At 47.4% G+C, this 26,881-nt stretch overlaps 1 protein-coding gene across 2 annotated transcripts in view; it reads right to left on the bottom strand.

Moving 5' to 3' along the window:
• Positions 1-633: 633 nt before the first annotated feature.
• LOC120893862 overlaps positions 634-26,881 on the bottom strand; it is a 68,476-nt gene continuing 42,228 nt past the window's right edge. Inside the window, exons 6-16 of one of the 2 annotated variants that reach the window (XM_040296005.1) lie at positions 24,562-25,843; positions 18,597-18,687; positions 18,230-18,439; positions 17,776-17,899; positions 11,996-12,581; positions 11,742-11,918; positions 11,291-11,655; positions 11,063-11,155; positions 7,779-7,956; positions 7,266-7,277; positions 634-6,997 (exon numbers count right to left, since the gene is read on the bottom strand). In XM_040296005.1, the coding sequence (XP_040151939.1) occupies positions 5,908-6,997; positions 7,266-7,277; positions 7,779-7,956; positions 11,063-11,155; positions 11,291-11,655; positions 11,742-11,918; positions 11,996-12,581; positions 17,776-17,899; positions 18,230-18,439; positions 18,597-18,687; positions 24,562-25,843 (4,208 nt within the window). In that variant the 3' untranslated portion in view covers positions 634-5,907. The remainder of the gene's footprint in view (positions 6,998-7,265; positions 7,278-7,778; positions 7,957-11,062; positions 11,156-11,290; positions 11,656-11,741; positions 11,919-11,995; positions 12,582-17,775; positions 17,900-18,229; positions 18,440-18,596; positions 18,688-24,561; positions 25,844-26,881) is intronic. The other variant, XM_040296004.1, reaches the window with a different exon arrangement.

The raw sequence follows: 26,881 nt of genomic DNA, 5'->3' as shown, positions 1-26,881 counted from the left end.
GAATCTAATTCTAGCTTTTAGGCTAAAATTTTCTAGACTGAAAATCGCAGGCTAGTTTTTTGTGTGGTTATGTATGGATTGTTTACATGATTTCAGCCTCCAACTGTCAAACTCCATACAAAAAACTAACTAGAATCGTGAAGGCCCCCATTATTGAATATAAAATTATAACGAAAACTCCAGGGAGTTTTTTTCTCTTATATTTGTTATTATTTGATGCTAGCACCAGTTAGTTTATTATTATACTTTAACTACGCGCACCTACACAAAAGCACAGCATACGAAATATGATGCGCAAAAAGGAAAGAATGCGGAATGCAAAATATAGGAAAGCAATCAAAATTTAATTTATAATAAATAAAGAAAATGTTTTACTTCCATTTCCAACCGTACGATCGCACTTTCTAAGAAGACATCTGATTCCGTCTATTTCAATCTAGACAGATAGCAAAGCGGGGAATAATCGCAGCGTATAGGTGTAAGTAAAAAAACCAATAATCAACAACAAAAAATTGTACGCTTTATACTGCAATTTAGATATGGTTTGCTCCTACCATCATGGACAGTCTTACCAAAGAAGAAACATACACACAAACACTCTTTCCACATCTCTTTCATAGTAAAGCCGATTTTTTTGTTTTTCTGTCTTTATTTCCATTCAGTAATATTCTCGAGCGTGAAAAAATATAAAATAATCTCTAACATCCATATAAACATGATTGAATAGGTTTTATACGCTTTTTTCCTCCGCTAATCTCTTTGTATGTATAGTATCTGTAAATTCTATCTTTCTTTCTTTCTCTCTCTCTCTCTCTTTTACTCTCTATTTCTCTTTCCCTCTCTTACTTTCTTTCTCATACAAACACGCGCCCGCATAGACTAATAGTGTACTTTCAAACTGCATCCCAGCTCAGTTCTCGATTCTACACAGCACAAGATGATATAAATCGTACTCTCTACGAGACGTGACTGTACACTACGGTAGTGGAATAGTTTCAGCTGAGAGTGCGATCGCGATACACACTACTACCGGATTGCTCCTGCACCCTCACACATACAAACAAACACACATACACACACACACACACACGTAAACAGACACACAGATGCGTTTTTAATTATGTTTCTATTCCGTGTTTGACTTGGCATGGTAGGCATGGTTTTATGTAAAGAGAACGGAAGAGGATAGTCGGAACGGAAAAGGAGCAACTCCCACCACGCAGGGCGTTAACACACAAAGTGGAAACACAATCGAGCAATCTGGCGTCAAACTTAACTTCTTAACTTAATACCGCTTCCCACCTTCTTCACCCTGTGCCCTGTGTGTTTGTGTGTGTGCCAAGCGGGCGGGATTGCGGCATTGTGTGTGTTGGTTTGCTTTTTGTGGCATATTACACTGTTGTATTTACTGAAACAATAGTCAACAGCTAGGATAGGAGCTAAGGCTCGTCGCATCTACTCCCAATCCATCGTGCCTTCCGGGCTTGAGGATGGATGCAAATGGATGGAAGGTTGGTTCTAGGAAAACAATAAAAAAGCCCTCTGCTTGCGTGTGTGTACCTGGCTGTCTTGTAGCTAAAAACACTTACACGTACTATGCCATCGTCTAGACGGCTTTCGAGAACAGGTAAGCGTGTGATTTTGTTGCTGTTTATTTTATGGCTTTGTCTTGTCTGAATCCGCACTACTGGAAACCTACCTGGGAGGCAACACCGAAATGATAGAAAGTATAACGCGCTCAAAGTGGCAAACTAGTTGAGCTCACACACGTATAAATACTACTGCTGGCTGGCTGAGAGAGGGAAGCGGCAATGGATTTACATTTGCTTAACGTTACGTCGGGAGCACTCGCGGAAGCGTCAGTATTTTCGTTCCTTTGACACACGATTTGACACACAGTGTTGGGCTTAGGTGTATAGACTATTGTAATATGCAATAACATTTTAACAGTTTTCTGTCTTCCGTTCGGTCTCGGTGAGTGTGTAATTTTGTCTACTTTTTGTTGTAATAATGCATTAGCCTCTCTTGATAAACGGAACAGGAAACAAACGTGACGTATCGCACGCTTTTCGGCGTCTGCTTTTTTGCGTAACAATTTTTCACTTTACCATGCACAATAGAGCATTCCTGGTTCACTAGGTACACGTACATTTTCGGCCACATAGAGACAGTCACAGCTACTACATGCATTAATTACATTTTATTTACACTAACGGCATGGGCACGTGAGTACCCGGGGAATGATAGATTTGCAGACGCTTTTTAGCCGGTAAATAGACTGGTAAAACTAATTCAGCTACACAATTGTCCTAGTAACAGATTGATAGAAATACTAACATGGTAGAGGTTTGTATTAAATAAAATTTGATTTCTTGATTTCTGTATTTCCCGTGATATACGCAGATGAAACACGTGGATGATATAACAATAAACATCGTATCAATATTTCTAATGTGGCACTCGCTTAGCGTGTCTTTTTTACGGTTTTTGCTATCACTTTTCTTTAGAGCTTCGTGGGCGTGGACCCACTGAAGCCATTGTTTGTTGAAAACAAAACATAACACAAGTAGCAACAGAGAGGATTACATCCTGATAATCGAATGGTAAAAGTTGCAGGATCGTAGGAGAAATGAAATAAAAAAAGCTATGTGGAACAAGAACATCCCGTGTTAGTAGCGCCTAAAGTTATGCAATTGTATCATACTTTTCGCCATTTCCAACACACCCAAAGAAGGGAAAAGCATAACAATAATGCAAAGTACTCTGAGAAAAGGTATATCAGACGGGGTGGATATTAACATGAGTTCTTCAATGTAATAGTGAGTTTAAATAGTTATTGAGCTATCTAAACGAACGCGCCTGGAAAGGAAGCAAAAAAAATTGACCTTTCTTTTTTTATGAGAAAAGAATGTTTGGATTTGTTCAATTCAGCGAAGGGATAGCAGCGGAACAGCACAATCTGCTTCCTACCAGCTGTTGCGATACTTTTCTATCCGAAATGGTGCTACGGTTTATAGCCAACAGGCGGCAAATGTGCCTATTTTGCGAACGAATCGTTCTCCATGATCGAACGACCTGTGTGTAAACACGGTGTACGATTAAAAGGAAAGAAAGAGAGAACGAATCGAGATAAAGAAAGAGAGAGAGAGAGATAGAGAGAAAGAGAAAAAACGGCGCAGAGAGTCTACTAATTGTCGAATCTGATTCCATTTATTGCCTTTGCAATACGCTTGCTGCTGCGGATTTTCCCACGGGACGCTTCACACAAATGGGCCCTGCTGGACGATTTATGGCCTGTAAATTGCTCGCAAAGATCGCCGGGTCGTTGGAAACAGTAAAATAAAGACGAGATAAAAAAAATACAGTATCCGTAACTCCATCAGTAGAACGAATTGGCCCGAGATTCGCTCGCAAGATCGTGCCACGTGCCATGCCATGCCGCGTGTGAAAGTGGTCGTGAAAATAGTTTCAACTAATTAATTCCACACCCGTGCCCCAGCGTGCGGTACCAAACGGGCTTGACCTTCTAGCTCTGTGTGTGTGTGTGTGTGTCTCCGTGTGAAGAAAATTCTAACGCGACACAAACAAGCAATCCAGTGCTCGTAGTAGTAGCAGCAACAGCATTCCACCACGGTTCAAGAGGCGAAACGGTTTTGTTGACTGTTGTGAATAAGTAAGTAGTGTTTAAATTAAATTACCACTACCATCACCAGCACCGGAGGACGGCTCGCCCTTTGAGAAGTGGTACCGCTCAACAGCAGGAAGCGTTTTGCAGCGAAAGTAGCCACCCTCGGTTTCGGGTTGGTCGAAAGCGGATTACGTACTCGGGGGCTCTCGTTTGCCGCGACCGTTCCAGCGAGATCGTCCGCCGACCGGGCGGGTGGTTGCGTGTGCAAACGGGAAGTGCAAAAGTCAGCCGAAGCGTGAGCGTTGAATTAATAAATGATGATGCTGCGTTCGCAAACCCCGGTGGACCCATGTGGGTGCCGGACAAAGGGGCAAAGGAATTCGAATGCTTGGGCATTAGCGGATCGTAAGGATTAACCTCTTTGCGAGTGTGCGAGTGTGCGTGGCCGTTTCCTTTTGCGATGCAGTGGACTGTAGCAAACCGTGGGAAAATAACGGGGAAAAACGGCTAGCTGGTCGCTTTTGATGGCAGACGCAACTTGGGACGTCGTTCCCGTGGTGATAAGGTACAGTTGAAAGCTCCGAGCGTGCTGAAGGCTCCGTATTAAGGCGTTAATCTTTCTTCGCCGTGTGCAGTTGGGGTGGGAAAGCCTCCTGACCGGTGTCTTGCGGGTGACAATTCAGGGAAAACTTGAAGACGATGTGCTCGATTACCTTCAAGGCGGGGGGTAAATCAAATCGAAGTTATGGTACGCCTCTGAACATTTTGTTTTCCTTGCCTAGAAACACACGTGTATGTATTTACCATAAAATTTTGACTTAGGTTTTTCGTCGTACCCGAACGAGGAACCAAATGATTTCCACCAAATGAATTGAAAACTATGCAATCAAAAGTGCTAAAATATTTAAGAAATTCTTCCGATGAGGAAATGAGGAGACGTTTCGGACAGGAATGTAGCTACGATTGGGCGTTCGGGAGCTGGTGTGGTTATGTTTGTACGAGAACACTGGAAGCTTTGAAAAGTATTACAGAAAGTTGACGAACTAGTCAGCATTTGATCGTTATCATGACCACATGCCCATTAGTTGCGAGTGTTCAGTTCTAAAGGCCAAAAGATATGCAAAAAGTTTGTAGTCAATGATTTACCTCACATTAAAATAAAGTTGCAATATTGACGAAAAGAAAGATAAAGCACGCTACACGTTTTTATACGCCTTGTCAAACGTTCTAGGCAATGCTTGTGCGTGATGTGCAAACAGCCTTACAGTGTTTCTTTCTGTTTTGCTTTTAGATTATCTTAATTAACAAAAGCGTACATTCCACCCGCCTGTGCACATGTTTATTTGGCACGGGCCAACATCAGAAACGTGGAAGTCGTTTGTTTGGAAATGATTCTGTTTCATTCCAAGAACAAAGTACCCCCCCACACACACACGCGCGCACACTCACGTACAAGCGTAGTCATCAACAAAGAGCGACAAGGTTGGCGAGAAAATCGCAACGCAACGCAACTTATTTCCCTCACTGCCCCGACACTGTTGCACACACATCAAACGAAGCTGATGGACATCGATCTTGCTCGATAGGTTTCGGGTGTTGTTTCACCGTTTCAGGCAAGGCACCGGGGCGCTACCATACCATTCCTTCACTTTCACAAACAACGCTCTCACCTCTTTCGCTCCCTTCCGTTTAATAATTCCGCTGGAAAAGTGTCTTGCGGCGTGGAAATTGATACGTTTGCCGGTGTTTTCGGCGGTGCGGCGAACCGTCCCTGTTGTTGCTAACGTTTTGTTGATTGTTTTCCGTGTGCGCCAGCGGGAAAATAAACAACAAGCACACACACACACACACACACATAGCCACGTGCGTGCAAACCCACTCCACAGGCAGCGTAAGGGTGAGAATAACAGGGGGATGCGAGTCCACAGAGAAAGTTTTAGCGAGTGGAGACGTGGAGACGTGTGATAGTCGAGTAGTGGATAACGTATAGCCGCATGCTTGAACACGTGCTAGCGCCTGGCACCGTATACAGTGTAAATAATATCTATCTAGCGCTCACGGGTAACATTCGTGGCCACCACCCAACCCCCTTGCGCGAGCTTCATCCCTCCCTCCTCGACCTACGTAGCTTACATGGTAGAGAGCGAATGTGTGTGTGTGAGTGCTTAGTTTTCTGCCGTTTGTTGTAGTTCAGTCGAAGTTTTGTTTTGTTTTTTTTTCACCCGTCCCGCGGCGCCCGTTCTGACCTGGTGCAACGACACCGTACTGACCTGGTGCACTCACCGAAGCCCGAGCGCTTCCACGCTGAGCCGCAGCTCCTTCCCGCTGTGCCCGTTCGGTGCCGTGCTCGCCCCATTCCGGAACGATCGCCCCCGTTCGTTCACCTCCGACTGCAGGCTGGAGGTGCTGCTGCTGCCTCCACCACCACCACCGGTATGATTGATGATGAACGATTGCGGTGACAGCGGGATCTCTTCGATCTTCTCCAAATCCTGCGCAACGCTGGCCGACTGCTGGCGGTGCATTGCGAGGCTGCGCTGCTTCTGCCCGCCGCCCGGCAGCGTCGCCGAGTTGGTCGAGCTGATCGACGGGATCGAGGTGAGCGTACCCATCCGCGCCAGCTGCTCCCGGTCGACCGAGATGGACGAGATCGTGTCGAGCGTTGCCTTGGCGCTGAGCGTCGCCGCCCCGTGGCCCCCGGACGACGGGCCCACGTCGTCCTTGTCCAGGCTGAACTGGCGCCGCAGGAAGCGCGTCGAGCCGGGCTTGCTCGAGCAGCTGTCCGAGCGCAACTGGTAGCTGCCGTACCGGGACTCCGTGCACTGGGACAGATTGTTCTCGCTCGGGCTTAAGCACTTGTAGTAGTTGTACGGCGAGCTGAGGTCGATCAGCTCCTCGATGCGCTTGAACAGGCGGGTCGAGCTGGCGGACGCGGACGATGGCGACGGGTTGAGGCGGTCAAAGGTCGCGCCCGCACTCAGGAACGACCCGTCCGCGATGACCTCGGACAGCTTGCGGGCCTGCGGGCTGGGCAGTGGGGACGCTTTCGGCTGCCCAAACTCGCCAAGGTTAAGCGTGAACGTGTTGTTGCTCGAGCTCGACTCGATGGAGAACGAGGTCGAGAGGACGGCTGCCGTGTCTTGGCCCGGTTGCTGCTGCTGCTGCTGCTGGCCGGGGTCGAGGCTGGGCGGTACGGGTGGCGTTATTTCCACCTTCACATCGATCGACTCGCCCGCGACCGAGGGCGAATGGCTGGACGAGTGGTTCGCCGTCGAGCAGGTGTTGCTCTGGATGGAGGCGTTATTGATTTTGGCACCGTGGTTCTGCTGCGACTGGAAGAGGGAATGCTTCAGGATTGCCACATCGAGCCTGGAGGAAGCCGCGCGAAGGAATGGTCATAAAACAAGAGATGAGAAAAGAAAGAGAGTCAGAGAGAAAGAGCGAGAGTTGTGAGGCAAAAAAAGGCAAAATGGGCTAAAAGCAAAACTGGGGGAAGATAAACTTGGAAAAGAAAAGGCGTTCCCGGGGAGGTGTTGAGGGGAAACCCAAATTTTCCCTTTTTCCCTTTGCCAGCAGTTCGGACGCAGTTCCTTAAATGTTTGCTTAAGAGGATGGATTAGTTTGCCCTAAAACTTACCCGTGCGATTCCCTGATGGAGGAGATTCCGATCAAGCATGGACGACCAAAACGGGGTGGCCAATAGTTGAAGGTGAACAATGCGAGAAAAAGAGATGAAATCGGAAAATGGTATGTGAGTGTGTGTGCTGTATTAGTATTAGAATCCTCTGGCACGGTGAGAGTGGCTGTGGGTTGATGCTTCTAATCTCCGGCACGGCGCGCTGGTTACTGTGCTGGGAAGTTTCTGTCCCCTGTTTGACCTTTGTTTGATAAGCAAAGATTAGCAGTGAACCGTTGGGTAACAGCTTGTGCTGATGTTTTGCTTTTGCCCGACATTTCCAATGCGACCAGCTCATAGTTAAAAGGTTTGCTTGTGTGCGGATGTGTTAGTAATTGCCAAAAAAAAAAAAAATACAGTTGCTGTACCTTGAAGTAATGATTACCGTTTTTTTGCTTTTGCGTTGGTTTACACTTTTAGATTGAAAAATGCCCTCCCTATCCCACTCAAAACCTTACAAGGTCACAAACTTACCCGATCGGTGGCGGCGGGGGCAGTGCCTTGTCGAAGCCCTTCTTTCCCAGCAGCCAGTACGTGTGCATCTTGCCTTTGCCCTTGATTTCGATAGGCCCCCGGGGCTCGATTACGTATCCGCCGGCTTTCTCCAGCAAATTGCACGTCTGCTGGGACATGTGAATCCTCCAGGATGAGCCTTGGTGTGTGTGTGGTGTGCGTTTTTTTGCGCACGTTTTGTAAGTGCAACGTTCGGTCGGGGGTCAAACACGTTGGTTGGGGAAAGAAACGACAGGAAAAAAAGAAAACCCCAAAACCACCGTGAGCGAGCCAGCGGTTAGCGGGTTACACAAGTAAGAATCGTTCACTCGGTGTATGTGTGTGTGTGTGTTTTTTTACTTTTTAATCTTGTGGGACTGTGAGAATGGAGAGCAGTTTGCTTTTTTGCTCTACGCTCTGGCGAGTGTGGATTGAAAACAAAGCAAAAAAAAACACACACACATACAGCTACAAGCACTTGGTTTCACATTCGGGTGTACGTGAATGAAGGTGAATGCATATGAGTGATGAAAATGATGGTGTACGAAGAATCCGTTCTGCTTTCTGATGGAGGCGCCCGGACGGACGACGATGGAGACGCTTGGTCGTTTGTACGGCGACGAAGCTTCCTGGGCGGCGGGCAGGAACGCTTCTAATGGGAAAACGTGTTCGTACACGCGGTTCCAGTGGGAGAAAAGAAATGTGCGCAAATGCAAGGGATAGTGTAATCCGGCTATATTACTGCAATCATTCATTGGCTGGCGGAAGGGTGCTTTGCATCGAACCAACCTGAATGACGTCAACCGCCTTTGGCTGTACAGGGTCAGGGCTGCGGGTGGGTTTGAACTGTAGCGATAATTCGCGAACGTCGAAACCACAGCAAATGACGTTCGAAACCACTGTGCTACCGCCCGTTTCATTCGTCGCTCCCGGGACACTCGGGAGGGTTTGCTGAAGCTGAAAATGACACTGATAACATACCGGTTCCACAATAAAGCTCGTAATTCATGCGACGAGTGCAATAGGACGCAAAGAAATGAAAAAAAGCCCCGTAGCGCTGATAAATGTGCAGCACACATGCAGCGTGCAGCAGAACGTGATTGGTACACACGCTTGCTAATTAATGTGATTTTCGCTGTCTGCAAAAGGGGTGGAACAAGAGACAGCGACCCGTAACTCGGGCTAACTATGCTTATTTCCGTGCGTGCGGGGTAACCGAAAACGCTAAACCTTTGCGATAAGATAAGGGGCTGCAGCATTTGCAGCATGCTCCTACCCGATGCCCGAGGCACCGGAACGTACGCCGTGAATGGCGTAATTGATTTCTATACTGACAGTTCGGTGTGCGGGTGGGGGAAATTAATCATCGATCATTATTTTATTGCTCAACGGGTTTGGTAGGGGCAGATGATGGCAGATTGATCGTAGGGGTTCGGGTGACATCCGTTTGGACAGTTTATCATCCGGTGAAACGAAGGTCCAGCAAGAACGAAGGTCCGCAAACCCGTTGTGTTTGTTATTTCAATTGATGCCGTGAGTGTTTTGGTAATGGTGATAATGTGTTGTTTGCGTTGACTTTGATTGGCCCGTATCGGTTGGACTTTATAGAGTATCGCCTGGTAGCAGTGGATGGTAGATAAGCGTGATGAAATAAGTACCATTTTAGTGAAATAGCGTTGTATCCATTGATCTTCACAGCCGAGTGTGCTTTATTGCAGTCATCGCTGGTAGATGAAATGCCTATCATCATTGACATATTATGATGCATTAAACACTCAACTGGTGCTATCCTGTTGGTTATAGGTTGATTTTTTGGGTCCTGTCAGAACCAACTCGAAAAAGAATTTAATTTTAATCACTTTAGTATTCCTGTACGATAATTAAATTCAAACTTCTCTTCCTTACATAAAGAAATTTCTCTTCATTTTCTAAGAGCCTTACACGGGTATTCATTTGTTCTGCCTAAGATAGTGGAACAGGATAATAACGGAAGCACATTTCAATTACTTCCGCATCCATTACGATGCATTTGCTATAGTGTTTCATCTGAATAAACTATAGGACTTTTAATGCAGCTATGTTGCGCTCCAAGTTTGCTATAGAACGTTTCCAGCTAGAACGAGTTGCAGGTGAAAGGAACAATGCTCACGAGCGTACGAACTACTTTGCCGTGCTAAGTAAAAAATTGATAAATGGATACTCGGAAGTACTCATATTAGATCGCATAATGTATTATAGAGAAGCATAAAAAATCTCTTACGAAATGGATCCTCTTGAGTTTAAAATACTATGAATAAAATAAAAACGAAATGAGCTCATAATAGATATACATCAGAGACGAGATAGCGCACAAATTAAGAACATAGATAAATGCTGTTTAAGAAGCTATAAAAGTCCTCTAAAGCTCAACGCATGTGCTTTTGTAAACAAATTATCGATAGCTTTGAATAGTGTTATGAACTATATACAGACGTACTTTTTTATCGTGAGGCATACAGCAAATAATATTGCCCCACACCCTAGCAAAGTGTATCTATACAATGCTAACACAATTACACAGCTGGACAACATCATCGTGCAAGTCGTAACAAAAAGAAGGAAAGAGAGAGAAAAAAAGATAAAACTGTTCGATCGTTTTTTCTGCGGTCGATTTCGAACAAAACCCCTTAATAAAACCACCGACAACAGCTAATCCCAGCAGGCGTGTTGCATATTTGATGGGCATACATTGTTAAAGGATTTCGTCCAGTTCACACCAAACCCAAGTGGGACACACACAGCGATAAAAAAGTTCGGGTTTTAACTTTGTCTAGGTTTTCTTTTTTTATTATTTCCATTTTCCTGCTGCTCATAAAACCATTCGCAAAACCCCAAAAACCAAACCGAATCTCGAACTGTCGAGACAACGTTGGTGCAGACAGTGTGAAGGAATTGACACTATACAAAAAACGCACACTTTGTTTCCACAGTGAACACACATACACAAACACCGTAGGGAAAATCCCCGGGGCTGGGGAGGTTTCGCTATGCTTTCCAAATCTAATTTTCTGCTCGACCAAAAAACCCACCTTCACGGGGTTGATGGCCGCAGTTAGTTGAACGGTGCTGGTGCTGGCGGGGAATGAGTTTGGCAAAGCATGCGATGAATGATTGATGGCATACGTGCATATGTGAGTATGTATGTGTGTGTGTGCTCGTTTGTACGTGTGGCAATGAATGCATGTCCCTTTTTCCGGGGGAAACATAAACACAGCGCCACCAAATACCTGTTGATTCCATCCGGGACGCCGTGTTGACCGTGTCACCGAAGAGACAGTACCGTGGCATCGTTAGCCCAACGACACCGGCACAGCAGGGACCTGCAAGGGTATGAAGTTCCCCGTAAAACGAAGAAGAACGTTTAACGCACGGTTAGCGCAAAACCATCCGTGTAAGAGAGTTGTCTCACAGAACGGTAGTTAAGCATCTAATTCCAACACGCTGCGCTTACTTACCGGTGTGCAGCCCAATCCGCAGCTGCAACGGAACGCCCGGCAGGTGGCGCACCTTGAAGTGGCCACTTTGGGACAGCAGATCCAGCGCCATCGTAGCGATCTGTTCGGCATGGTCGGGCGTCCGGACGGGCAGCCCGCTCACCACCATGTACGCGTCGCCGATCGTTTCCACCTTGTACACGTTGTACGCGTTGATGGTCGCGTCGAAGCAGGTGTACAGATCGTTCAGCAGATCGACGACCTGGACCGGCGTGCAGTGGGCCGCTATCGTGGTAAAGCCCACGATGTCGCTAAAGTAGATCGTCACCTCCGCAAACTCTTCCGGCTCGACCGCCAGTCCGAGCTTGAGCTTTTCCGCCACCGAGCTGACAGGTTTGAAGAATTGGTGCAACGATTAGTAGGCGAGCTTGCGCGCAACGATCGGTAGCCCCAACATCGGTGGGGCGCTTACCTTGGCAACATTCTGTTCAGCAGCTGTTCAGTCTTTTTCCGCTCTATGTCTAGCAGCTCCGTCCGCTCGCGGATCAGCTCCTCGAGGTTGTTGGAATACTTTTCCAGCATTTGGAACATCGTATCTACAAAGTTTACCTTCCGGCCGTGATTTAATTGCTTGAACCGCTCGCAGATGCTGTGGAAATCGGATGGTGGCTCAAACATTATTTCATCACACTTCGCTTACCTCCGATAAAGCAGGACAGGACTTACGTGGCGAAATCAGGTCTCATTTCGGGATTCTCGGCCCAGCACTGGCGCATAATGTTGATCGCTTCCGGCGGAGCAGCACCCTTCGATACCGACGGCCGTATCAGGGGCGGTGGTTTCTTGATCTTCGCGATGATTTCGTCCGGCGTGAGCGAAAGCATACAGTACGGTTCGCCCCGCACCACCACCTCCTGCATGATGATGCCGAACGCGTACACGTCGGCCGGTTGCGTGCCCGCCTTGGGGTAGGTCCTGGAGTCGCGCAGCGCTTCCGGTGCGGTCCAGAGCAGCTCCTTCGCGTTGCGTGGTGCCGGCGCAATGCCCTGCGCCTCGTAGAAGCTCAGCATGCCGTAGTCGGTAATTTTCAGCACCCAGCGGGCGTCCACGACGCAGTTGCGCGACGAGAGCGAACCGTGCACGCGGAGCGGAGAGGCGTGCAGGTAGCGCATGCCGCGCACCAGGTCCGTCAGCAAGCTTAACCGGAACGACCAGTCCAGCTTGATCTCGTCCATGATGAGCACGTCCTGGAGGGAGCCGCGCGAACAGTGCTCGAACACGAGTGCGGTGCGGCTTGGTTCGTTGAGCCAGCCTGCAAAGCGGTGCAATTGCAATGGGGAACATGAACGTGGGCTCTGGTGTATGAAGTATTTTGCCTGAATTTATGCAATATGCAATACTACGTTGAGATTAATCAGTAATAGTAATAGTAGAAACAAATCATCCTAGATATTGTGTGCGTTTGCCTTTAAATGAATAACATCCATCTCTATTTCAAACTATGGACAACAAACTAGGACAATTCTGCTGAATCTAGCAAATTGCACCACTGAGCCTGGCGTCGGAAGGCAGCATAATACCATTTTAATGATAAATTCTGCTGAACCAGGTCGAGCTAAAAGCAGCGAAAGCCGTACGGCCGTTTGACCCGGTGCACCACACCAATTGCTACTACTTGACCCGGGTCAGGGCAACACATTTTCAACAAGCTACAAAGAAACAAGTGCAGGATATTGCAATATCAGCAGCACGGTGAAACTTTTCCACGAATTTTTTTGTATCGGAATGCTTTAATCCTATTTTTGTTGTTTTGCACTACGCATTCAGCACTGTTCCCGGTAGGAAAGCTGAGCAGTCTCTCCGGAAGCAATATTGCAAATAAGGCTTCAGAATGCAACATGGGATTGCGTTTGCAGCGCTGGCAATGCGAGTGCTGGCGAATGATGGCGAACGGCGACGAAGTGTTTGGAGAAAAATAGTAACAGGAACTTTTTTAAATAATCAACTTTTGAGCGCTTTCGCAGCGCTTCAAGCTGATCGCAGACTGTTATATTACGCCCAAACGCAAAACCACCTCCACGGTTCGGTGGATGAATTTAAGTGATATTGTGAGCATGATCCAGATGAAACCGAACAACGAAATAAAGCAACATCAAAAATGCTTCGTTAATGAAACTGTTAAGATGCAATAGTCGGACTTTCTGTAGTCGGTTTTACCACCCAGTTACAAAATAAAAACCACAAAAAAGTATCATTATTTGCAAATGTTGCCTTCATTCCATTCCACCTCGCTCGTTTGCAGTGTTGTATAGCCGAAACTGTGCGGCCGTGGTTGCCGTGTCGGTGGACGAGTCACGCTCATTAAAAGTTTCACCGCTCGGTGTGCATTGTTTGCTCAACCGGTGAGATGATCATCATCACCATTTTGTAAAGTAACTGATGGGTAAGAAAGTTAGTTGGCTGTACACCACGTCCCACAGACAGGGCGGGACCAACGCTCACCGTTGTCAGCGCGCGGCAAAAGGTTAATGATGTTGATATCTGATAGCATCATTTCGTTTGATTGTACGGAACGGTACGGTAGGGAGGGCACTTTTGTCCCCGTAGGGACAACCACAATCCTGCTGCACTGGGTGGATGACGTAAACAGGTGTTTATTCAACCGGTGAGTGCATCTCGATAGGAGAAAAAGCGTCACTGTACAGCGCTGTCGACAAGACGATAAAAAGAAACGACACAAAGCTGGCTGTACATGAGGCTCTGTTCTTGTTGCACTACAACCCAGACATACAATTTTAATTTAATTAAAATTGGAAAACCGAATCCACCTTACCATCTCGCCTTGTGGTGTGTGCACCGTGAATGAAATGCAGACGATGTGTGTCTTGATTTGAATTTGGGCAAGTAATTGCATCGTGCAACCGGCCTGTACCTGTGCCCGGTTGGTTCGGTGATGCGTTTACGGTACGGTTTTATCGATAACATATTTCATGCAGTCTGTCACTTCGTGTCTGTCGTATCGTGAGGTGTGAACGGTCCAAGATTGAACCCAAACAGTGGCAGTCGTTCCACGGCACACGTACAGGCCCGTACATGGTTCTGGGAATTTACACGTTTTGCAACGCATTGCAGTTTCGGGTGAAACAGTATCTGGTGCCGTCATTTATAGCGCGTACTGTGTGCTGCTGTGTAGGTGCCCGGTGTAGCCAACGGCTCGACGAGTTGATGGTGAGTTAATCCGTTGGATAAATTTATCGCCTGTCAGCACCAACCGAGACCATGCACAGACCCGTCCGCTGAGATGAGATGGTAGCGGTACGGTCTGCCTAGAGACTTCCTTCGAGCGGACATATGTAGAGCGCCGTATTGGAAACGCATTCGTCCCCCGCTGGGCGCCGAATGTGCAGTCCAGCACTTTATGCAGCGTGGCAATGACATCTTCAATGACAATAATGACTCTTGATTTCTCTACTCGGTGTGTGTTGTGCGTGAGTGTTAGGGGTTCGCAAATAGGAGCCCAAAATTGGATCTCGATCAATACAAAGAGCCTGGCCGAGCCAAACCTGGGCCGCTGATATGGCGGTGAAAAGGTTAAAAGCTCTGGGAGCAATTGCATGTGCTCAGCAAACATCGCATCCCCCTCGTAATGGACATGTTAGTTTGTTTGATCCTCGTCTAGGCCGCCTACAGTAGACGGTTTTGGCAGCACTCAAGGTGGGTGTACGAGGGTGTTCTGGAGACTTTTATTTTTACCCTGCTAAGGTGACCACCCTTGCACCCTGCATGATATCCTCTGATAGTAATTAAACCATGCTGAGAGGTTAACGCTGTAGCTATCGTCCCATCGCTTCCACATCACTAAACAATGTTAACGGGTTGCGAACGACGCAATACACTCCCAATACAGGACAACACACTTGGAAGCTGCAGTAAAGGGTGGAAACACTCCGCTGCCATCGTTCTGAAGGGTCAATTACTGGGCAGAACAATAAAATAAGACAAGGGTTAGGTTGTGGGATACTATCCCAACTGTCCCAGGAGGCTGTTTGGCGTAATCGAGGGCCGTTATATTTAAAGCTTTCTGTTGTGGTTGTTTAAAGGTAGAACAAAAAAAAAAACACATGGAAACGCATGATTAGGTTTCTGCTCCCCAACAAGCATATCAGGAAGGTAATGCATATGTTGTAAGCTCGTTTAAATAGATGTTTAAGTATTATTATTATTAAGCAGTGCGCCGCGTGATTAAGCTAACGATACAGTGCTCCATGAAGTAGAAGAAAACAAATTATGCTATTTTAAACATAAATGAATATGTTGCTGGCTGCTGAACATTGCTTGTGTGACCTTTACCAGCAACCAGAGAAACAGCTCTTTTCAATGGTTCAAGCTGATGTGGCCCTTTATTCAATTGATGCGTACAGATTGATCCTGTCACAACAATGCACCGTGCCAGGAGTTCGTGTGCAACGGGCAACGCACCATACAGAGACGTCTCTAATTAATAAGATTTAGAGCTACAGATATCACACTTCTTCGAACTATGACGCTGATGCAAGGAAGCGGACGGAGGCTGTAGAATTAACAATGACAGACAACAGAGTGTGTGTTGTACAGCGGCAGCAGAAGCCACTCATCAAGCTCCATGAATGGAAGCCTCTTCATCCTGTTGCTTCTGTGTCGTTGGGTCGTCGTACTGAGAACCCGGACAGGGTAAGTCAATACCGGGGACCTGCTAACGATGGTGTTTCATCGTCTCTCGATCACAAGACCAACCGAGCTACCGTTTAGATTGGGTGCAATAATAAAAGCTTCATAGCGCAGGGATACGGGAACGCGGCAGGAGATGCTTATGCGGTACATAATACGCTTTCGCCGTAAGGTTCGAGGGGTAAATTAATAATCACACACATATATATACACACATTCTCTGTACCGATATATAATTTCGCACTGGTACAGGCTCAAAGAACCGAGAGTCGCTTCCACGAAATCATGTTGCTGGCGGTTACGAACCCATTGCCCCGTTCGCACACAATGTTGCCTCACTACTGTCAATAATTTGATAGCTAAATAATTGGAATTAATGGTCAGTGGATTGTGTCGAACGGCTGCAACCCGAGTTTGGGCAACCCTGTATGGCTCGTGCGAAGGGAGGAGCCACAATAATTAGCTCCTGCTTCGCGTCGCGTAATGAGATAATGGAGGTACATACAATGAAGGGTTAAGCTCACCTAACAGCGTTTAATGCGTTCGCTTGAAATTGTTTTTATAAATCTCTGGTGACATGTTAAATCTGGTTTTTTGGTTTCGTTTGAGCACCATTTTTAAATGTGCTATGAACACATCAAAGAGCACTTTATTACAGCAGGTATTTATGGTGTACGAAGCAACGTTGTCGCTACGTAAACTATGCAAGAGTACTTAGCTATGAAATGTGTGTCTACATTATGAATTATTGTTAGATAAATCTACTCTACTCGAAGCAATCTTTTGATCTTTGTTTGTTTTGTCAGTTCAATTTTGTCCATAAAGCAGTCTCCTTCTGTCAAAAATTAATCTCCTGTTTGACATTAAAACACCTGTCGCACAGTAAACGGTGTCGATCTCGATAAAGCTTTTTCAAAACTTAAAGCCTTACGGCTAGACAAGGGAAACGAAAAAGTCTCTACGTGCGCTTAAAGATTCCCTCGCTCACTTGGGGGACACAATTATGCGCTCAAGAAAGCGAGAGAGAGAGAGAGAGTGAGAGCATAGACGCAAACAAGGCACATAATGAATGTATCTTTGCCGTGGGAATTTGATCTTGAAAACCCATCGCACCTTGGAGCGCAATCCCCCCCGGTCCCGTTAATCGCATCTGACGGTGGGTCTCCACCAGCGAACCTTGGAAGCCGTCAGCCAACGAAGCACAACAAGCCTGCCTGCCCGTCTACTGCGCAGTGCGGAAGTGCTCGATAAAACAGGCAGCTTAATGATGACAAATAGATCGAATAAGATGATCTGAGTTTATGTGCGTCCTTTAGGGGAATGATGGGGTGCGCGGCGGCGGTGGTGGTGATGATGCTCATGGCAGCTGTCAAGAAAGTTGCAACCGAAACCACAGTCAAGCAACACTTGTGCCCCATTTGGGTTCGAGAGTGTTTTGAGAATTTTGGGAGATGGGCCGGCCCCGTAAATCTACTGTGACATGATTTTGTGTACGTTATGGGTCGTTCTGCTCGGGAACGTATTTCCATCAGGAAAGGAAGAAATGCTCCACAATGCTTGCTTCCTTCCTAGGGATTGACGAATCACAGGTACGCCATAAAGAAAAGAGAAAAAACGCGCGTGCTATGGCTGTTTACACGGTACTAAACGCGACACATCCGGTTGGATGGGCGCACGCTATGCAACGGTGGTAACGGTGGTGAACTCGCAAACGTTACGTCTTTCCAAGCACATCACCAGAGGTAAACAACGCAAACCTGTGAAAGAGAAAACATGATGCCAAACATGAGGTAAATTACCGATTAGAGGATTTATGTTTTCGTGTCGTAAACCGTGCGCCATCACGAGCAAGTCCATTGCCTTCGTTTTCAGCTCGTGGGATGCCGAGCTCGATGGGATTTCCTTCAACTGCACTAAATCACCCTGCGTCGAGTGGGGATACCCATGAAAAGAAAGAGCGAGAGAGAGAAAGAGAGAGAGAGAGATGAAAGCAACATGCCCACAGAACGATCCGAATTTCCCGGGTGTGCCGAATGTGTCCGTTTATAATGGGACCGTCAAGCGTGGGATTTCGTACACTCGATTGTGGCAGATAAAACGGGGTGACAAAAAATCATGTCACCTTGTGGAATGTGTGCGATTGAAAAAAGAGAAAAAATCACGAACAAAAGGATAACGGGAAAGTAAACGAAGAATAGGGAGAAAAAACGGCATTGCAAAAGCTTAACCGAGACGGGGAAAAAGGATGCTTACATTATACCGTGCTTTATGATCGATGGCTGCGGTGCTGTGCCGTATTAGCGTTTCACTGCCCGAGCTCGGCTTGGTCGGTGCCGGAAGTCCCAGATTCTTGAGCGACCCAATCGATCCCTTCAGCAGATCTGGCTTTTCCACCTCGGGGCCACCGAATTCCTGCAGCTGCTGGAGCCAGCAGCACAGCATCGCCTCGATACCCTCGTCAACCTGCGCGAAAATAGACCCCAATATCCAACCCCATGTCCCCCCCAAGCCAAAATACATGCAAATTAGACCTTCATTAAGAGGCGTTCGCCACAATGGTGGCTGTCAGAGCCTTTGGGGCTTACGGGAGTGGCAGAGACATGGTCACGTTAACACTTACCCTTCGCATATCCACCGGGAACACAAAATCCGACGGGGAGAGCACGATTTTGTTCGGTCCCTTCGAGAGGCGCGTCTTGATGATGTAGTTTCTGTGGGGGAAGAGGGAGTGAAAGAGAGAGTGAGAGTGAGAGCCTTGAAAAGAGAACGTTCGTAATATAATTCTCTATCACCTCCTGGTACCCGGGGAGGCAGAGCGAACGTTGAAGTATTAAAATGCACTAAAATGTTGGCTAAGCTCAAACCTTTCAAGTGGATGGCTCTGCTCCGAGTGGAGAATGTTTTAATTAGCCGGTGAAAATGCGGCTACAAGATTGCTCCGTTCCGATGAGGCATATTTGATCGTTTCTTTTGGCAGATGGTTCATGAGATGGTTCTGGTTTAATTGCTTCCGCAGATGGGCAACGCTCGCCACTGATGGCTGTGAAGCGGAAGTTTGACACATCAAACAGTTCTGCCAGGGCGGAAGTTTGACACATCAAACAGTGTTGTGCAAGCGGCAGTCATCGAAGCGGAATAAATACTGAGCAATTATGTATAGTTCTTTGTAGGAATACATTCGCGGAAGCATTGTGTTTAGAGCGGTTTTAGACAGGTCGCAGGGTACAGTTATCAGCTTGCACGTTTTAACAACATGCCCGGTATCGGTTCAAGCCCCGTATGGACCTACGTACCAAGGCTTTGTACTATCCTGCAACGAGTTACCAATAAGTCATTGATCGATATGACCATTAGTGGTACAGGCAAGCCTTACCATCAACGACTTTTGCGCTAAAGAAGAAGAGTAGAAAGTATTTCTTTTCAGACAATTAAACTTTGAAACTCTAAATATCAATTTGATGGATTTAAAATTACTTTGAAGGCATTTAATTACGACGTTGTTGACCTAACTGAACAAGGTACTGCTTAAGCTAATTCTAACCACGCGTGAGGCGCAGATACAAACTTCTTGTCGTTATACAATTCTTCTTAAAGGTGCCTTACTGTCACCTGATTTTTAGCAAAAATTCTTATTGTCAACTACTGAATATAGATTGCTGTTTACGTTATGCTGCAGTCAAAGTTATGCCACAAAAAAGCTGCAAATGAAAGCGTCAAACCACTTGAAGCTGTAATAAACAAAATAGGTTGTATAACACAGTTTAATCAGTGCTGAACGGATAATACACCTTAAACTGGACATTTTTGTATTTCCAATTCTTTTATGTAGTACGATAATGTGAGCCGATACAGCAAAACTAAATAATGTAACCTCCAGTTGGCCCGTATGAATGAGTGCTCATGCCTTTGTCTATTACGTTTTTCCCCTCTTCGAGATGGAAAACATTATCTTGCCCACCGAATTTGCATAGCCGGGAGCGCGATCAGCAAAAAAACGTTCTTTTCCAAAACCCTACACTCACACACCGAGATAATTTACTATCATCCTTGTTTGACGGGGACGTTGCTTCCGTTGCTGCTCCGCTCATAAATCATCATAATTTTTCCCCCGTGACAGGGGCATTCCGGTAACGTGAGTACGTAATTGTAAGATGATCTTTTCTAGCTGACCGGAGAGCAACCGCACCGTTTCCTGGCGTTCTTGTGCCGTTCTTCCGCCCAGAGGCGTAGAATAAGCTCAAACAAAGGATACAAAGCCGCTTGAGGCTGGAGAAATGTTTTCTGGAGAAAGATCTTCACTACCTTTGGTAACGTAAATAGCCTTCCATCACCTGCAAGAGTTTGAGCTGCAGCGTAGGTTGCGCTTTGGAAATTGTAAACCATCGGTTGAACTCTCGGAAAAGCGTGCGAAGAGAATTTAACTTCACGCTAAAAGAAGTAAAAAAAGACGCGTCCCAAAGCGTCCCTATTACTGTGCATGGGGAAATAGATCACCACGGCACGAAGCAGCGAGAAAGGTAAGGAACGGCCGATGGTCAATGTTTCATTTTCACTCCCATCGCTGGCCGATGAAAACTTAATTGAGTGAGTTATGCCCGCGTGGACCTCGCGGCGGCAGGAAGATATTTTCCCAACGCCGTTTTTTCTTCTTCTTGCGTGTGAGTTTCTCCTCGCACCACATTACCACTGCTCTGGGTGTCCTGAGGGAGCTACAATTTCATAACCGAAGCGAATCGACTAAACAAAGGACGAACGATTCGACAGTTCAACTTTTTACACAAACGACAACGGTTTAGCGATCGTTCCGATGGTCTTTTTAAGCTGTTGTTTCTCCTTTAGCAAAAGGGATCGTTTACCGGGCACCGCTACTGAATGGTGCTTCTGCTCTCCCTGAAACTCCCACCTCGGAAAGCTCAACACCGCAGAGTGAAAGCGCGCGCGCATCAACCTAATCGAAGTCAATTAATTTTCCGGACGCTCAACTTTTCCAAACCGGACCCTCATCATATCATACGCGCGTCACCAGGCGCGCTGGAACAGTCGGGAAATGGCGGAAGCTAGAAAGTTCGGAATTAAAAGTTGGAAATACTTTCATCGTCAAGAGACGGGAGAAGAGATAAACACCCCATCGGGCCGGGCGCCGGGAGGACGGTTTACTTACGACCGGTTGCTGATGCTGGTCGGCCATGCCGACGTCCCTGGTATCCTGGTACCCGTTGGCTACAACAGTTTTGCGCTGCCCTGAACGCGCTATCCGATGATGAGACTACTTTGTAAGAAGTTTTTCTTGGAAATCCATCGAAACCTCAGCCCGCGTCTGAAGGGGACTGTGAGGTGGTGTAATAAATTTGAAGTTATTTTTTTCTTTCTCTCTCTCTCTCTCTTTATTGTGTGGGTGTATTCTATAGCGATCGGATAAGTTTGTCGGTTAACTTTGTGATCCACCGATGGCTAGAAGTCGACCCTTCGGCCGCTGGATTTGGGTGTAATGTTTTGGGTACACCTGCTAGCTAGCTTTCGCAGCTTTGCGATACGGACAGTTCTAAATGGACAGTGAGGTAATTTGTCCGTGATCTCGTACCCGGAGGGCGATGGTTCCTGAGTGGTACTTGAAGATGGGAAACTGCTCTCGGAAGTACCTTTGATACTGTTGGCAATCGTTCTTTAAGCCCTCGCGATGGTTCGTTTCGATGGGAGTTGTCGTTGGTAAACACAGTGGTTGAGTGATTGTTTAGTGCTTAAAGTCGCTTAGCAGTGAGATCTACCGTGTTTGCAACCTTTTTGTTATGGATTCTGGTTTGATTGGCGCTTAGCCAGCGCTGCTATATTATAGTCTGTTGAATTAAGATCTATTGGTTTTAAATGGATGTCCTTTCTAGGGAAAGGTTACTGCTAAATAATTGAACGATTTACTCAGGCTTTTCTTTAAACAGTTTTGCAATTACCCTGTGATACTAGACTACAGGGACCCTATAATCTATGAACATACGATCCTGGAAATTACAGGTTTTAATGTGACGTAGGAATGATGGAAATCATAGAGAGCGAAATTTGTTAGGAACTGATCAAACAGATTTACTCCAGAAAAAGGGCCGTGTGCTTTGGACGATGGAATCATTTTGAAGACCTTTTGAAAATGTTCTCAACGCTTCGCTGCAAAGAAGCCGAAACAATTCTTAACATCGTTGGCTTAATTAATCCCACACCTCGTACCATCCGGCCCAAAATAATGACCTAACATAAACCGTTTAATTATTCATTGTGTTGAATAAAACAACATCACAATCTATGAGCTTAAACATCTATCCCGAACGATTCAGGAAGTTTGAAGTGGTGGTGGAAAAAGTATCATAAATTTGCGAACACCTCCCGAACACGCGGATTGACTCGGAAATAATTTAAAGCAAACTTTGGCGCGAATGCGATGCGGGAAGCGTAGATCTCGGAGTGTCCGTGAAGCATCCGGGCCGGTGGCAACAGGTCGAGCCAAACAAAACCCCGGGGAGGGAGGTTGCATTATTTATCATCCTTATGCTGTGGGGATGATTGGTGGTTTTTGGAAAGAGATAGAAGCCGCAACGCATTAGCTGCAGGTGAAGGGGTGTGAGGTGCTTATCTTATCACTCTCTCCTTCATTGCCTCATCATATCCGGCGAAGGTTGCTCGGTGATTGAATAAATAAATTCCCGAGCCGATTAAAACAACCACGTGCGATAGCTCATGGCAAATACGCTTCGGAGCTACAGGGTCGCTCATGGGTTGGTCCGGCCCGATTGGGCAGGAAATTGGGCGATTAGTAAAATGTGAGAACCGTACCGTATCCTTCATCCAGCGAGCTCGCACCGGCTTATTATCATAATTGCTTAATGTGGCAGTGGCGTTCTAGGCGAAGGGCAAGGCTTTAGCAGGCATTAAAGAGTTTAATACGGCAAAGAACGGGCTGATCGTACCGGCAAAATCGGGTAACATGCTGGCGGAAGTTGAAAGCAAAAGGAAAAACACTGAGACTGAGCGCAACAAAACCACAATGGTGGGTGTTGTTTTTTTGTTGCTGTGCACCGAGGAAAACACAAAGCCTCCGAGACTTGATTGAACAACTTTGTACCGAAAAACAATTATCCATTTCGTGTTGTTTTTCCTTCGCTTTCCTAACCAGCGCACTTGGCTCATCAGTCCAACAGGGCTCACTGCGAAAAACACACCAAACACCAGTCAAGAAAACTTCGGGTCACGGTGGTTAAACATTGATGTTTTTCACCCGGCTGCATGTCAATCAATGTGGCCAGAAATAGCACGTTGCTCTGCATACGACGAAGGGCCTGGGCCGTCACTGAGCACCAAAATTAGGGAGGGAATCAATTCCGGCTTGCCAGTCGGATTCCGTAGGAAGAAGCAAAACAAAAACCTTCCCCCGTCCCGTTCCAAGCAGTGCTTCAACTTTGGCCTTCCACTTTCCCACCATACCGCCGTCGGTTCCGGGACTGCCCGAGCACTTGAAAACGTTCGGCGTTACGACGAGTGGATGAAAACATTAAACAAATCAAAAAGGGCAGCACGGTTGTCGTTCGTGCTCCGGCCGTAAACTGGGATCCCAAGCCAGGACCGATGCAAAGGAACGATTCATCACTATGCTAATACGGTATGCTGCGTACGGTGTGCTGCCCAACGGCGTTCCCCGAGCAAGCAGGGAGCAGGGGTCTATCGTAATTTGATGGGTCTTCCGGGCATCTCCGGACCTTGCGAAAGGTCCGGCCCGGGTAGACCGGTCAACTGGCGCGAGATGGAAGTGAAGTGAGTGCTGAAATAATAATGCGTCACCCGGCAGCGCATGATGGTGGGGCCCACAGGGGCGTACCTATTAGGGAAGGTTTTTGGCAAACGCCAAAAATAGTCGAAGGTGTTAAGTGAATGAATGTTTCCAAAAAAAAACTCCAACCGTACACATTGGGGCTTTGTCGTTTGGTATGCCCTATTTCGAGTGTACCACCAACCATGTTGACTTCGTTAGGCGTATCAAAAATACACGTTCAAGAGCGGAAGAAGGTCAAGTGCTTCTTCCAGGGATAGGAATTCCCTGTTTTCTGCTGGGAAAATGAACAGAAATCACACAGCAAGACGGCAAAGCAGCACCAGTAAATTGGAACCACGCATTCTGGGAAGTGTTTTGCAAACGCTCTTCCCCGTAGGCACGGGACAATCAGCTCCAGTTGCGGTTGAATTGTAGCTGCCCGCAATGGACTGAAGGCGAACCTGGTTTTTGGGTGAACAAATTTGATGAACTCTCATCAGTTCAAAGGAATGCTTCATCAGGATGATGGTACAGTGCGCTGAAGCCAATGAAAAGTGCCAACGCAAGCCCATCCACATATCACGATTGTTATCGTACGGGACGTTATAACGGGTGGAAAATTGCTTGAATGAAAATTGATGCCGCTATGGTGCATGGCGCACGATGATTAATGGTTCCCGTGTGATGGCGTTTAGGGTGCATTTTGTGGGAATTTTTTAGTGCTATTCTAACCATATGAGAGAAAAAAAAAGAACGCTCTAACCGCCCACCATACCCTATCAATTTGCAAACTTACCGCACTGCAATGCTGAACACGATGCTTCCGACGATCATCGCGACGGCGATAAGCCCGACCAGCCCGACAATCGCCCAGCACAGCACACCGCAGATCCAGATCGTCTCGAGCGTTGCCTCCACGACCCAGTCGGCGTACCCGGGCGGTACCGGGTGCATGCTGAACTGGTGCCGGTGCAGCTGGCTCTGCTGCAGGATGAGAAACGGGCGCCACATCACGGCCGTCCGGTGGTGGGAGATGTTTTTGAAGTCGAACGCTACAAAATCGAACTGAAACTTGCGGTGCTGCTCGTACCCGGGGCCGTTCCGTGGCTGGGCATCCTCCACCACCGCCAACAGATAGTCGAAGAAGTAAAAGTGCTCCCCGAACATGAGCAGATGATCGGTGGTCGGTGGTGGTGTCGCTTCAGCCCCCCAACTCCAGGAAGCGTTTGCTGTGCTGCTGCTGGTGGTGGTGATGGTGGACAACTCGTCAGCCAGCAGTCGGTCGTAGCTGGCGAGAAAGAGGTCACAGAAACGCTCTATTTCATCGATGGTTGCTTCTAGCGATCGGTTCGCCAGTGCGCGGTCGGTTTCATTGTTCACCGGCGACGATGATGGATGGTGAAGGTTGCGGTCGCCGGCACTGTCCGCACCGTGGCCTACGCCGGCTTCGCAATAGCTCCCGAACAGTGTCTGGCAGCGGGCGGTGTCGAACGTTTGGGCGAGAATTTCGTACCAGTTGGCGACTTGCGTGAGCAGATAGTGGAAGTCGCAGCTTTCCGACGCGTTCGTCCCGTTCGTGGCGAGGCTGAGCAGCTCGAGCAGCATCTCGGGCGGGTGAGGGGGTAGAAACGGTGGGTGGTCCGGCACGGGCGCTGGCTGCTCATCGCCGTACGCGCTGGGCGCTGCAGCATCGTCCGTCGTAGCGTTGAGGCCATCAGCACCGTCGCCATCGTCATCGTTGCCAGTGTCCCGCGGGAGCTTGTCGTCCATCAGTCGTATTTTCAGCAAATTTTCGCTGATATGTTTGTAGTCGCCGAGATCGACGCCGTGCAGCCGGTGCAGGAAGGAGCGAAACTTTTCCGTCAGTATTGTCAGCACGAGCAGGTTGCGGCGGTGGCGCAGCGCTTCGCCGAACGGTTCGGCACCGTTCTCGGCCAGCCGGCGGTACAGCACGTTGTTGCTGTTGAAAATCGTGCCGACCAGGTCGAGGAGCAGAATTTTCGTCCTGCTGTACTGCTTAAGTTGATTGATTACGCTGATTGTTTGTGGGGAGTTGATGGACGAACAGATGATTACCACTGTTTTGGCGGAGAGAAAGGGAGGGGGAAGAAAGATGAAAAGCAAAACGGAGATGAGCACAATGGGTCGAAAACGTTTTTGAGTTGTTCTCGGTTTTTTCTCCCTCCACCTGCGAGCTGTCGCCAATCAATGTCGCAATTGATTGCGCGCTGCTCCAGGGCACTGCAATGAGCCTTTATGCCAGCTGTGGGTGGTAACATTGTGAGCAAAACAAACGACGCCATCAAACCATATCGCCCCCGTCCCAGCCAGGACAGTTGTGTGGGCAGTTGTGAGCAGCTTCGATAGGGTTGAAGCCGTGCGCGGGTTTTAAAGATAAAGCTGTGTTACAAGCGTCGGGCCTTAAATCCGTCCCATTTCTCGCTTCACAGCTGTAGCCGGGGTGATAATTGCGATGAAACAAGCGATACTTTGAACGCTTCATTACCAACCAATGGTATAGAAAGGGGAACAACAAAAAAAAGTCTACGATGCTGCACGATCCTCGATGCGGACAGCGAACAAAAGCGGGCGAGCGAAAATTAGATTCCTAATGAACGATAAGGATTTTAATGAGATTTTGCCCGAGTTAAGATGTAAAGATTTGATGAGTGTAACTTTCAAAGTTTATCATCCAAAAACGGAAGTCAGTCTGCCGGGTAGCAGCCAGCGGTGTGGTAAAACTCGAGAACGAGAACAGTTTGGCGCGTTCGTTTCATCCACCTTCGTGTGGCAGCCGGGACGGAGAAGAGGAAAACAAAACGGAATACTGACACTGTTCCCTGTGAGTCCTAATTAAATCGCTTGCCACGCAGTGCAGCGAGCCGTACTCATTGTTTTACACGATTTGCAGAAGCGGAAACAGAGGAAAAGATTATTGGATATGAAAAAGTATCTCAAAGTTAAGCGGCAAGCGTGGAACAAGAGATGAAGTAGTCGCAGTGGGATAAGACGCAAGCGAAGCTTACAGTACAGTGGAGGCAGAGAGCAAACCAGAAGGAAAGCATGGTAAGTCGGTCAACGCGCTTTGTAAATAACAGGCAAAAGTGCTGCCCGAA

This window comes from Anopheles arabiensis, chromosome 2 (assembly GCF_016920715.1).
Source record: "Anopheles arabiensis isolate DONGOLA chromosome 2, AaraD3, whole genome shotgun sequence".
Lineage (NCBI taxonomy): Eukaryota > Metazoa > Arthropoda > Insecta > Diptera > Culicidae > Anopheles > Anopheles arabiensis.
This window is presented reverse-complemented; position numbering and strand designations above follow the sequence as displayed.